Source organism: Macrobrachium rosenbergii, chromosome 30 (genome assembly GCF_040412425.1).
Source record: "Macrobrachium rosenbergii isolate ZJJX-2024 chromosome 30, ASM4041242v1, whole genome shotgun sequence".
In the NCBI taxonomy this organism is placed as follows: Eukaryota; Metazoa; Arthropoda; class Malacostraca; order Decapoda; family Palaemonidae; genus Macrobrachium; species Macrobrachium rosenbergii.
Window position 1 is genome coordinate 14,235,354 of NC_089770.1, and position 14,323 is coordinate 14,249,676.

Genomic DNA, 14,323 nt, shown 5'->3' on the forward strand with positions numbered 1-14,323 from the left:
AAAGCGTATTATTTTAGAAATTTAGTTGTTGCTTCTTGGCTTAAGAAGCATTTTCAAGCAAAACATCAGGAAACAGGAGCAATGACCGTGGCACAATCTTCCTCTTAACTGTCAACATCAGCACTTCGTACAATATATAACTAGTCTTGGCTACCTTCATGATAATTTCTAAAGATCTAAAGTCTTGCGATTGTTTTCCCTTACATATAAAACTAATATTAAAATTTGTTACAAGAGACGTTGCCATTTCTGTAAAGGAAGAATACGTATTTAACTACGCATTTATCATCATACAGAGTTAATATTGTTTAAAAAGATGTTTTTGTAACAAAACCGTATTGTAACCAAAGTATATATTTATTTATTTGCAGAGTAGTTTTGCAAAAAGTCAGTATTTTTGCATATTCCTCACCACTTAGTTTCATGGTTGTAATATAAAGTTTTTTTCTTCTTCTTTTTGCGCAACAATATATTTTTGTTTTTTATCTCCATTAAGGTCCAGTCTGTTTGTATTTTAGTCATAATCGCTTCACTGTTGTTCACAACCAGGTAAAAAAATGTATATCTACGAAAAACGTGCAATTTACTGTATTTCTGCCAATAATCCACGATAATTTTATATGTTTGCTAAATAGTGTCGACTCTAGGACACTACCTTGAGGTAGTACTCCTCTTGGCAGTTTCCTAGGCAGATTTACGGATCAAAATCCTCATGATACTTTCGTTGATAAATGAACTGAAATAGAAATGCGACAATTAGGTGAAGCATATGTAAGAAGACTGGACAATGAGTAAAGTTTAAAGATTCTAACCGCATCATGAGCCCATGCCACATGAACGTAACAGAAAGAGGTACAGTGGCACAAAATATACTTCGTCACGCTCACAGGAAGAGAAATTATTGAAAAACCAATAATGAGTATCTATAGGAAATGTAAGGAAAGTATGAGAGAAGGAATTTAGTATGATGACACCGAAAAAATCATGCTAATTAACCGAGACATTAGGCTGAACAACTTAGATAACAAGAAAAGCTTAAAGGACGAGGAAATCGGATGTTTATATTGTGGAGAGTTAAAGAACGGTTTAAAGTAATTTTTGCTTTATTTCCCAGAACTCAAAAACCTTCTAATATATTGACTTTCACAGGTCTCTTTAGATGAAAATCAACAATTATATGGAGAAATTTATCAAAAGAACAAGGTAACCTACCACGGAAAGAAAAAATAAAAGCACGACCATAGTCCAATTCCAATACGAATTAGAAAGCCGTTTCAAGGGGAAATCTTAAAAGTGCTACTCCTATTCTTTTCTTGCTACTGTAAAAATCGCCGACTGCTTCAGGTGACAAAAAAAGAGGGCCCAAATTAAAGCAGAGCAGATGGTGAATGCAGTCGTAAGTTAAAGCTCTCGCAGGGTGAATATAAGGAAGTTGTAGTGGAAGGGATTAGCGATGCCATCCTTTATGTATGTTATAATGAAACTCTACAAGAAAGATATAAATGAACTGCAAAAAATAGATAACCATGTATACAGGACAAAAATGAAGGACCCAAGGTACACAGCGAGTTGTGTTTTAAGATCTGAAATAGGGCCCTCTTCCTGCCACTCAAAGGATATGAAGAATAAACTATTCTATCTGAAGCATACACTTGAGAGAGGTGGAATTAGGCTCCTATATGAGATAACCATAGACCAATATGAAAATAAGAAAACACCGTGGATTCTGCAAATAAAAGAGTACCTTAGAGAGTTGAACATGAACTTGAGTATGATTGAATCAATTAAGGTTAAGCAGTTAAAAGAAACGATAAATGATTTGAACAAAAAAAAAAGCATGACAAAAACCTTAAAAATCCATAGAAAATATAAGGAAAACATATAAGAAACCTGGTAAGGTAACGCTGAAAAACAGCTGATCAGTAGGGGTAGATTAGGCGCACTAGAATTAAACGATAGGAATAGGTTAAAAGTGGAAGATATAAAATGCTGTGAAGAAATAACTGAAAACTTAGAACATTTCTTGACTGCCCAGCATGGAGTGATATTAGAAATAGACATAGATTCGCACCGCAGCCATATCAAGATAACAAAGAGGAATTGATAGCTTGCATCCTTCTATTTGCAGATCTATCGAAAGAGGGCTCAGAAAATAGTAAGAGATTTATCAAAAATACATCGTATTACAGAGACAATAAACTTAAAATCAACCACAAGCAAAAGGAGGAAGACAACGAACACGGGAGCTGTTCCAAAGGGAAGCCCCGTTTGCTACTACTACTAATACTACCACTACTATTGTCTCGGCCATTGAATGTCTGGAATAGAGTGAAAAGTGAGTTAAAATGTGGCCATTTTACGTAAGTTTGCGGACGATTACAAATTTAACTTTTAAGTCTCGGCCCAATAAGCCTGTACGGTTGTCTGCTGAGGCCTGTGTAATGTTAATACTCGTTAGTAGCCCCTCGATCATTCACACCCCGTTTCATGGGCGTAGGTTCAGCTATGAGTGATTTGTGAATCGGCCTATACCCAAATTACGAAAATGAGAATAATTTGAGTGACTAGGCAAGCTTGTGTTATGCTGTGCTACACTATAGGCTTAGGCTATGCTCTGCATAGGCTCAACCCTGGCTAGCCTAGAAAATACGGGGCTATTTTTCAAAAGACTCCAGCCACCTCCCACATTATATAATTTATTTTTTTTTTTTGATAAAACACATCAAAACAAAAAATTTCCTCTCAGTGCATAACCTTTGCAAATGCTTGATAACAGAGAAAAATAATTAACCAAATTACGACTTATAAGGTAAGACAATACTGTCCCCTCCCCTCCATTGCTAACACGGCAAAATTGTTACCAGTAAACACCCCGAGGTCATGTTAGGTTGGTATTTTTAGGTTCTTTTAGTGCCCTATCATTTCCTAGCCATTTTTGCATGAAAAACCCAAATGGGTTTTTGTGCAAAAATGGCTTGCAGGAGTCTTTTGAAATGGCTGGCTAGAGTCTTCTGGAAAATGACCAAATATGGTGGCCTATATACTATATTAAATTTTAAAAAATCGTATGGATTGCAGACTGGGTCTGCAAGTATAGTTTTGCTAAAAAAAATACTTCAAAACCTCACTTCTCCGTAACCTAACCTAACCTAGGGCATTATGCCCTGACTTGGCTAGGGTACCTTTGTTCTTCCCTGCTTTATAAAGATTTTCAAAGTATGCAGAGGAGGGAGACATGGATATTCAGTGTCACTAGGGGGTGTCCAGGCCCATCCAGGTTAGGGCATGGCGCCCTAAGTTAGGTTAGGAAGGTAAGGTCTGGTTATGTCAGAACACAGTGTTCTAGGAAAGGTTATTTCTCACTCCAGCCCCTGTCTTCCTACTGTGCATCTGCTCCAGATTTCCAGTTTTTCAGACTTTTTTTTTTTTTCTTTAATAGTTTATACCTCAGCCTCCAGTCAACCCTCAAAAGATTTTATAGAATCCAAAGATAGGAATTATCCGTTCCTTCGTAAGCTATGAATTCATGGTCAGGTAAAGGTATCATCAACTACAGAGTACAGGGCCCTGTTCTTCCAGTTCTACTGCTGTGGACCTGCTGAATAGCATTTGTGTTTGTACTTCTAGATCTTCTGTCAGGTAATTTTTGGTTGTTCTGAAGGGTTTGGGATTCTTTGCCTGGATTTATTCTTTCCTAGCATTTTTGACCATGATACCAAGCACAGTCACCAGGGCATGCTGGTATGTTAGCTACCAATCTTCAACTTCCATATCAGCTTTCATTGACGTTATATCCATGTAAAAGACTTCTGGTTTGTATATGGAGGAAAAACATTAATTATCCTTAACATTTGCAATTTCACCTAGACAACTAAAGAAAACATTACTTTTCTAAATGGTAGAATTTTGTTGTAAGGTGCAATAGCTATTTACAATCCTACACAAAATCGGTTTTTATTATAATTCTTTTTCGGGTATAGCATTTTTTTTTTCTTTTTGCACAAAAGGTCATCAGAAGATGCCTCTTTCTCTGTGCTTGATAATCATGCAGTGTATACTTGCCCATTTAATGCTTATGATAGATTTTCCATGTAATTTAGTCTAATACAAGTGATATACTAAGTAATTCAGTCTCTATTCCAAATTATTTTATGAACTTTTAGGAAGGTATGTAACCTAGCAGAAATTCATATGAGATGTAATTATCTTTGAAGAATTTCCATCAGAATTCCTTCTAAGTTCATGTAATGCTTGCAAACAGGTTTGCTTCATTTTATTGTGCTGGAACTTTGAGTACTGAGATTGATTACATATTAATTCATTGTCTCCTCTTTTTCAGCATTCAGCCGTAGAGGAAAAGAAAACATTGTGCAACTGGCTTTAGTGGAGGGGTTTGCTGGAGAAGTGGTTGGCATGACAGGCGGTTCATTTTCAACTCGAGAAATTTTGAGAGGATTATTAATAAAACACACAAAGCATTAGTTTTGCCAGTAGTGTAAGGAAGTACTTATTGTAAGTATATTACTCCATTTGTAGATTTAAATTTGTTTCAGCAAGTTTTTATTGTAATACTGTACAGTGAAGTTAGAATTTTTACTCGTGGTAATAAGGTTGTGCCTGTAATTACATAAACTACAAAGTTAAAAAGCTGCTTTTATCAGAATGGCAGCATTATGCTACTGTATTAAGTGCAGTAGCTATGTGGAGCCGTGCACAAAATGTAATATCCATTTTTTCCAGGTTGCAACATGTTGATTTTTCTGCGCAAAGGAAAAGCATGGCATCACATAGCAAAACCAATGTATCTACAAAAATCTGTGAGAAGATGGCTCTCCACTGTTTATGCTTTATCGTCTGGTAAGTGCAAAACTTCCCCAAAGAGGGTAGTGCTGTCAGTGCACCACATGCAGTGCACTGTAGGCATTACTTCAGGTTCTTTGCAGCATTCCTAGCTGCATTCCCTTTCATTCCTTTTACTATACGTCCGTTCATATTCTCTTTCTTCCATATTACTTTCCACCCTCTCCTAACAATTGTTTCAACATTATTTTCAGCACTGAATGGCCTCATAGGTCCCAGTGCTTGGCCTTTGGCCTAAATTTTATATTCCAAGTCCAAGTTTAAAACTTATATGTATCAACTTTTTCTTTCCAAAAAAATGTTGCTTGCTGAACATCTTGAGGCAGAGGATAAGCAGGAAAACTTGAGGTGAATGTAGTTTGTCTTCACCAAGTAATGGTAGTTCTTATTTTTAAACTGATAAAATTGAGTGGATTTTGAAATTATGGAAGAAGGCAGGGTAGCAAGTGATGAAAGTAAAGAACAAATCAAGACTGACTCATGATTTTAGCATGTTTGCTCATGGTGCTATTTTTATGGCTGTTTTCTGTATGGAATAATGTTTAAAATAGGCTGATTTGCTGATACATAAGAAATTTTGTTTAATAAGAGGCCCACAGATCTTTTCAGTTTATTTTTGCTTTCAAGAGGCTGCTTCTAGGTTCACAAGGAAACCTTCATTTGGTCATTGTCAAAATTTTATTAAGAAGAACCTTATCATTCAAAATGAAATGGCTTGATATTAAATAAGAGAGCAGTGTGTAGCATGAGAGGAATTAATTTAGGACTTTAGATGATGTAGATAATTTAGATTAATGAATCGACCTCTGAAAGAACTTGTGTGTCTGACCTTGCATAGGGAAAACTGGTGTAAAAACCAAATTGATGAAGGTAAAGTTGGGCTTCAGAGCTTTTATTGAAAAATGTTATGGTACCCTGATAATATTATGCTTGTAATTTTTCACATAACTGATTCTAACAATGTTTATTGAATTGTTTTTATGAAATAACTATTTCTGTTGCACTGGTTTTATATGAGTTAAAATTGTGTTTTTATTAATTGCCATATCCTGTGGTCACTTTGAACATTTATGCTCTTATATCTTGTAGATTTGTTTTTGCCAGTCCCTTAACTGATCATTTAAAGCTTGTAATTATATAGGTAATATTATTGTTTTACCAAATTTTAAGTATTAGCTATTTTTTTTTTTACAAAAGGCCCAAAGGTTATATTTGTAGTGATTTAATGAATGTGTTGACTTGCCACCTCAAGAGAATTTTTCAAGGACAGGGAAAATGTGGAGTTGCACTGGTTCGAGTGACTGGCAGCAGAGCAAGGGATGTGCTGACATGCATGACAGTACCTTCAGTTGTACCACAGCCCAGGGTTGCTGCCTTGAGGAGGATAATACATCCGTTGACCAGTAGGTTAATTTCATATATTTTCAATGCACTGCTTTTGTTTTAGCTTATATGTTGCACATGCAAGTACAGACCATAGTTTAATTTGTGCCATGATACCAATGTGAGTTAGGAAAACTATTATTTATTGTCCTTTTCCTGCAATGACCAACTTCTCTCATGATTTACTCTCTCTTCTTTATAGATTTTTATGTCGACATAGTATCTTTGCAGATGGGCACAAGCTTAGTAATACAGTGCCCATTCTGAAGAGTAGCATATCTGCAGGTTGCAGTAACTACAGGCCAATTTCTATTCTTTCTGTGCTCTTCCAACTTTCTGAAAAACTTATTTTTAAGTCACTATATAGGTATGTGGAATCTAAAGGATTGTTAGCTGATACTCAATAAGCATATAGAAAGCAGTTAGGTACTTGTGCTGCTCTTTTAAACTTGCCATGCCATTTGCAAAAGAACCTTGATAAAAGTTTTGAGCGCAGAGTAACTCAAATAGATTTTAGTTCTGCTTTCGATCTAGTAAATCTTAAAGCACTTATTTGTAAATTTCAGAATGTTGGAGTGGATGGATATTAGGATTACTTCAAGATTTCCTTACGGGTAGGCAGCAGCAAATTGCTGTTGATGGGATCTTTAGTGAACCAAGACCTGTTGTGTAGTATTCTTGGTCCACTGTTATATTTGGTGTATACAGTTGACCCCCGGTATTTGCGGGGGATGCGTACCACTACCCGCCATGAATAGCTCAAATCCACGAATACTTAAAACCCCTCTAAAAATGCTTATAACTGCCTATTTTGATAGTTCAGAACACCAAAAAACCCTCTATAAATGATTATACCTGAATATTTTAATAGTTTTATCACAAAAAGTGCATTTAGGCATGAAATTGATATGAAAATATAGTAACCTGTGAACATTTCTGTATGAAAAATACCGCAAGTAGGCGTATTTTCTGTGAATAATGTGTATATGTTCCACAGAGAAATCTGCGAATAGGTGAAGCCACGAATCCGGAACCTCAAATAGGTGGGGGTCGACTGTACAAACATTATGGTTGTTGGCCTGGAAAACAAGATTGTTCAGTATGCCAATGGTACAACACTTGTAGGTGTAGTAAAAGTCTCCACTTATGAAATGAAAACTATTGATGAAGATCTTGTACAGCTTTTTCACCCCATCTCCCCTTTCAGGTGGATGGGACTTTGCTGAATGAGTCTGAAGCTTTAACTACTCTAGGAATAACTTTTGACTCATCTTACTTTTGAGAAACACGTAATGAAAGTTTCAGCAAATGCCGCACAGAAGTTGGGTACATGTATTGTTCGTAAGCCCTCATATATTAATAACAATGATAAAATCAGTGCAACCTGTTTTAGGTCACTTGTGCTTCCTTTACTAGAATACTGTTCTTCAGTTTGGACGTCTGCTTCTGCCAGAGATTTATCTCTTAGAATTGTTCGTGTGGTAGGTTTTTGTTTCCCAGTATTAGCAGTTATGACTTGGACCATCGACGGATGATCTCGTTTGTTACTTTTTTATAAGCTGTATTTTAATAGAGATCTTTCACATTCACAATTGATCCCTGATCCCCTTTTCCTGCAGAGAGCAACCAGATTTGCTGAACAGCAGCACCAATATGCAGTAAATGTGCCTTGCTGTCAAACTTCTCAGTCTCAGAGGTCCTTTGTACCTCATACCATTTGGACTGTGGGACAGTCTCCCTGAGTATGTTGTGCATTTGGAACTTTAAAAGTTCAAGCGAAGTCGCAATGCATTACTACCCTAGTGCTATTCTCCTTACATTTTAATACATTTTAATCTATTGATTAATTTATTAATTTATTTTTTCTTTTTAATAAGTGAGATCTCTTCTATTTGTATTTCCCTTTACCTTCTCTTACTTCCTAATGAACACCATATTCTTTGTAAGCTTGAATTTCAAGCCAGTGACCCCTGTGGGCTTGTTCCATATGCATAGGGTTCATCTTCTGATTAATAATAATAATATGAGTACCCACCCCTCCCTCCCTACGGGCATCCCGTGGATGGCACTAGCTCCCAGCAGCAATAGAACATTTTGTGCTCTTTCACCATTTGGCTCCTTCTGTTCCACAGACTACCATGATCTTCAAGTCGCACTTTGACAGTGTTTCTCGTAGCCCCATTAGGCCACGTAATGGATTCTTGCCATACACATTTATCCTTTGAGTCTGTGTTCCCAATTGCTATCACCACCTCCAAGCATTTCTGTGGGCTTCATACCTTTCCTGGTGGAGCCTCTTATCCCAGCTATTGGTCATTGTGTAAGACTTTTGCCCGGGAGTTTGTGGCTGAGACTCACATTCTAGGTACTCATACTTTGACTCCCTTTCTTATGCCCTTCTCATCCTTATTAAGGTTCTCAAAATGGTGCCTCCAGCCGACGCATCTTTCAGGTCCTCATCAACTCTGTTCCCTCCAGATATGTAATTCCTTTATTTTTAAATAGATTGATTGTAATACTGGTAGTCTGATTGATTTTCCTAAGCTCAGGCCTATCTGTATCAGATTATAACAGTGGTACCCATTTCTCAGGTTCTTATAAAGAACACCTTATCCAGAAACTAGTGAAAGTTGTATAATAGGTAGCTAGTGTTTGGAACCTTAATGACAATTGAAATTTATTCTTGGAGGAAATTGCTTTCATATAGTGGCAGAAATTTTGTGAAAAATTCCCATTTTAGGGAACATGATTTCTTATGTTTATCATACAGGACTAATAGAAGTACACTGTAGTCTGCCTGTAACTCCCCTGAGGGCATGAGAAAAATATCCCAGTAAAAGTATTTATGAAGCATAGTCTAATTGATGGTCCTGATTTCACAAATGTATGGTCTTGACATTTGTGTGACATATATATTGTGTTACTTGGGTCTTTTCCTTTCCTTTTAAGTCTGTTTCATATTTGCTTCCCTATATCTAATATTATTTACTTATTAACCTTATACTGTTTACTTCAGATTTATTTGCTTAATTTTGATTTCAGTTGTATGTAAAATAGAAGTAACGATATATAAATTCACAGAAAAAGCTTGGTTCTGATATACAGCCCTGCTACAGTATTTAAAAATGGAATAATATAAATGTAAAAGTTTTAGACATTGCAAAAAACCAAGGTGTTTCTGAAGCTTATTATCTAGAGACTCCCACTGACAATAGCTGATGTCTAAGTGATCACATATCATCTAATAATGAAATATTTCTCTTCCTCTGTGTAGAACAAGGTCTAGACCGTGGTCTAGTGCTGTGGTTTCCTGGGCCTCATAGTTTCACTGGAGAAGACAGCTGTGAATTGCACATACATGGTGGTGTAGCAGTTATCAATGCAGTCCTAGAGGCACTTAGTATGCTGCCAGGCTTTCTTCCAGCACAACCAGGCATGTAGATGACAGGAACTCTATGTAGAGATACTAAGTCTCTGAATTTATTGAGCGCAGTCAAATATTTTGTTAATGGATTTGAAAATAAGTAGGTTACTTGTTATGACTGGGTAATTTAGTTGACTTTCATTTAAACTTTGGAGATATTAAGGCCTGGAACATTACAAGTGTCTCTCCTTAATTTGCTACCATTTTATAGTTATCCCTTCATCTGTGGCTAATCACACTGACTGCTCAAGGACATAGCAATGTTTATTTTTGTAACCAGGTTATGGTGTCATTTTGAAGCTGAATACATTTTCTCTACTATATTTATATTTAAAATTGGAGAACAATGAAGATGAAAAGTCAAAATTACCTGTTGAATCTCAAGGGTTGTGAAGATGTTAGCATCATTTGAAGTCAGTAGTATCCCCAATGGTTAAGCTTTGTATTTGCTATTGTAGACCCATAACTATCTATAGAATTTTCATATTCAGGTACTAACTATATTTGAACATGACCTGATTTAGAGGTGTTTCCAGGGTGCCAAGATCCTCCTGAATTTGCTTCTGAAGATTAATGTAATTAGCATTGTAATGTGTTGCACAAGTGTCTGTGTAGATGTTTTACTCTTCCTCATTCATGGAAAACAGTGAATCGTACAGTGAAAAAGTTGTATTTTCATTGGTTAGATAGAAACTGCTGTATACAGGTAAAATTTTCTGTATATGAGAATACAGACAAACTATGTAAGTGGATTGTTGTATTTAACCAAGAAATATTTAACATATTTGGCAGTTGATGTATTTGACATTCTTTTTTGTTTTTTAGGAGATTTTACCAAGAGAGCATTTTACAATGGAAAGCTGGATCTGACATCCGTAGAAGGACTAGGAGATCTGATCCATGCTGAAACAGAAGCGCAGCGGAAGCAGGCTTTGCTACAAATGGAAGGCGCCCTTGGTCAACTCTATGCTAGTTGGAGGCAGACGCTGCTTCATTGTCGGGCAAATATTGAAGCATTTATTGATTTCAGTGAAGATGAAAATATAGAGGTAAGTTTTAGAAGTACCAGGAATTATATGACTTTAATCATGAGTTCAATTGTTTTTTAACATGATGGCAAAAATAACCATTAACCACAATTCATTTAGATCATTATTTTAGAATAACATCTTATCTGTTGGCCTGCCATAGCTTCCTCCAGATAGCAATTTTATCAGATATTTGCATCTTAGTAATGGTATTCTAATTTCCATTTAGTAGAAGTTTCCAGTCCAGGTTGCATTCATATTACAGCTAAATTTAATTTGGAATTGCTACTCTCAGATATGCAAATAATAGTAATGTTCTTTGCTAACCTATCAGAACAGAATCATTGTGCAATTCCATACATAGTGACTCATAAAGTAGTACATGTACATTACAGTTTCCCAGGTACTTGAGTTTATTGTCTTGGGTAAGTGACACAAGGTATTCTTTCATCTTTGAATTTGAGATGATGAAAAGTCTTAAGAGAGTTTGGAATTTCAGTTAAATGGTCTTTTTAAACATATTTTTTTTTAGGTATGTATAGGAGCCTATTCAGGGTTCCTTTCTTTCACAAACTGAAGTCACTTTTTCAGAAATGCCTAAGGAGCTCATCTTTTTCAAAAGGAGAGAATTACAGAGAAGAAACACCAAACTAATTTTTAGGATAGGTAAATATTAAAAGCATTACTGTCTTATATAAACTGCTCAAGCAGTCAGAATTATAACTACTGCTGTCGAGACTAACAACATTGAAGTTCTGGTTCTGATGGCAATTGTCCAAACACCAGGCTCAGGTGATGTGACTTCCTTGTCACAAAGAAAAGAGATTCACAAAAATTAATTCTTTTGAGTCAAGATGTATTGCAAATACACCCTGGGATTTGAAAGGGGAATGTTCAAGGCCAAAGTTTGTCTTGTTCATGAGATATTTCATAGAGCGCAAACTTTTCCAGCTCAGTACAGGTATAAAAAAACAAGACTGCTTTCAACAAAAGGATGAGTTAGGATGTATCTGGATGGTGTTTCCTGATATGTGGAGACCATGAATTCCTACCTAAAGTTGTGTAGGTCACCTTTTGAAATATGCATGGTTGAAATCAGTCTTGTCTCCCAAGAGGTCAGATTTCACTAAGACTCATTGCCATGTCATGCTAGGGGCTTGTAATTGAACTAGTATCCTTGAAAACAAAGCCAGAAGTCCAGCAGTCCCACCTGTGGTTGTATAATTTGACTGAGGATAACCAGATACTTTCAGTCAAGCAGGTAACAATGAAAATAAATCTTCGGCAAGTCTGTGTGCAGGCCAGAAATTAATCATATTATTAAGAGCAAGTTCACAGTAAGTCCATACTTTGCTACCTGGCCACTGGCTTGAGAATTACTGGGAACCCACAATTAACCTATCAGAGATGTAATCAAGATGAATATGTAGCAAGTGAAAAGCTTGAAAGTCACTTCCACAGTGAAAAGCACAAAATAAAGGTGAATGGACAGTATGTCAGGGTCTGCCAGGAAACGCGAGGTAAAAACAAGTGAGCCAAGTCTGATAGGCTGTGTGGTACCTCATGTCTGTAGACAGTTTGCATAAAGATTTATGAATATTTAATAGTGGTTATAATCAAATACAGGAGCAAGGTGGTTATAGAACAGCTACAATTGTTATTGCTGAACAGATATCAAGGTGAAGGTAGCTGTATAGGTCTTCTGTGGTGCATAGCAACCCTGTCAGAGATGGGAATGATACATTGTCCCTCAGTCAGTGATTAAGGCGATCACTTTTTGTTGTTGTATGTCTTTTGAATCATGAAGTTGAAAATAAAGAAACCAGCACTGGAATAAGCTGCAAAAGGAAGCTCAAACTAAAGGTTGGTTAAGTAGGCCTAAGACTAAAACTCTTTGACTGTTGTTTGACTAAAGAGGAAAACCCTTTGGCAGCAGATAAACTCGACCAAAACTTGCCTGGTTCTGTTCAAGTCAGATAGTAAGTGAATGTATTAGACAGCTGAAATCTCTGTGAAAAGCATTATAAAGATGAAGATATCAATCTGTTCTCTGTTTTGGATTATTTCAGTTTGATTACGTGTAAATAATCTTTGTCATTTATTAGGTACAGCATAGCATAGTCTATATAAGTATAGATGAAAGTGGAGTGATACTTGTACAGTGTGCCTGTACAAGAAAGAGCAAATAGAATACTATTGAAAAATTATTTAAAATGCAAAGAAGGTATGGGACTTCTTTTTAATATGAGAAAACTAGAATAATGCATAGAATGTTTTATATTCAAAACAGGAAGTAGATAACTCTAGTATAGCACTGACTGCTGGCATGAATATAATTAAGAATATAATGATGATAGTACTACAACTCTGTTTTAAATCATTACACGACTGAACAGAACATGAGCATAGTACCCAAGTTATGACAAAGAAAAAGAACAATGCTAACCAAGTATGAAGGCTCCTGATAGGAGGAGTTTATAGTGGTAAGCCCCTGTACCCCATTTTTGTCCAGTAATGTGTAACATCAGAAATGCATATCACATAATAAAATAGAATGTTGTGAGTGCAACACAAAAAAGTGTCAAAAAGAAAAAAATTCATGGGATGAAAGACTCATTTGGATGGACTTGTATTGTTTGCCAACTCTTTTTCCTCATCTACTGATGTTTTCTACTTGTTCAGGAAGACTTTAAGATTTCCATATTTCCTTTGACCTTTTAGATATAAGATATTCTCTGCATTGTTAGTCATGTATTTTAATTTCATGTAGGGAAGAGTATGTAGTAAAGCGCAGGTATACCATATATGGTACAGTTTAAAGGTTGGTTTGTAACAGTACATAATAAGGACTGCTAAGGAATTTTCCATAATGTTCATTGATGAAAAACTATTTAATTTTTAGAGATATGGACGAGTAATCCTGTACACTGTGAGTAAGATTTTGGTTAAAGTTAGTGCAAAATAAACTTCATGAAGTGAATTGTTTTCCACTTAAAGGAAGGCGTTGTGAAGGACGTCGAATTAAAAATCAGGACGACAATCGGAGAAATGGAAAAGCATCTCTGTGATAATCGACGAGGTGAAAGACTTCGAAGTGGTTTGAAGTTAGCCATCTTGGGTCGCCCTAACGTGGGGAAAAGCAGTTTTATGAATGCTCTTGTTCAGAGACCAGCAGCTATTGTATCGCCGATCCCAGGTAGAATATTGAAGTGGACTTATTCCTTTTTGCATGTCTTTTAAATACTGATATTTATTTTCAAGTGGTAAAACCTATTACAGGCTATCCTGTCTTTAATCTGTCCAGTTTACATTCATTCACACTTAGTAATTAACAGTTTTGAAAGAAATTTTACAAAATAATCATGGAAGTTAATGGATACACAAGGAAACCAATGCATTAATTTTACTAGATACCAGACTTCTAGAACTGTTGTAAGTCAAGTTACCTCTACAGCATTGTGAGTAAATGTCAGAATGTGGAATAATGAGCCTAGTTGTAACAAATAATAAAATATCCTTGTTCTTTTCTTGTTACACTTATGTAATTTATGCTCCATGCTTTTGATTATGGATATTGTGTGATTACATCACATGACTCAGCCTGAATGAAATATGACGTAAAGTCTTA

At 35.9% G+C, this 14,323-nt stretch overlaps 1 protein-coding gene across 5 annotated transcripts in view; it reads left to right on the forward strand.

The window, feature by feature from the left end:
- Positions 1–14,323, forward strand: part of LOC136855061 (tRNA modification GTPase GTPBP3, mitochondrial) — a 55,117-nt gene that overhangs the window by 33,513 nt on the left and 7,281 nt on the right. Inside the window, exons 1-7 of one of the 5 annotated variants that reach the window (XM_067131831.1) lie at positions 2,121–2,335; positions 4,340–4,512; positions 4,741–4,857; positions 6,126–6,263; positions 9,518–9,676; positions 10,493–10,716; positions 13,693–13,891. In XM_067131831.1, coding sequence (XP_066987932.1) covers positions 4,749–4,857; positions 6,126–6,263; positions 9,518–9,676; positions 10,493–10,716; positions 13,693–13,891 — 829 coding nt within the window. In that variant the 5' untranslated portion in view covers positions 2,121–2,335; positions 4,340–4,512; positions 4,741–4,748. Of the gene's footprint in view, positions 1–2,120; positions 2,361–4,339; positions 4,513–4,740; positions 4,858–6,112; positions 6,264–9,517; positions 9,677–10,492; positions 10,717–13,692; positions 13,892–14,323 lie in introns of those variants that run through there. The other 4 variants (XM_067131834.1, XM_067131835.1, XM_067131832.1 and 1 more) reach the window with 4 other exon arrangements.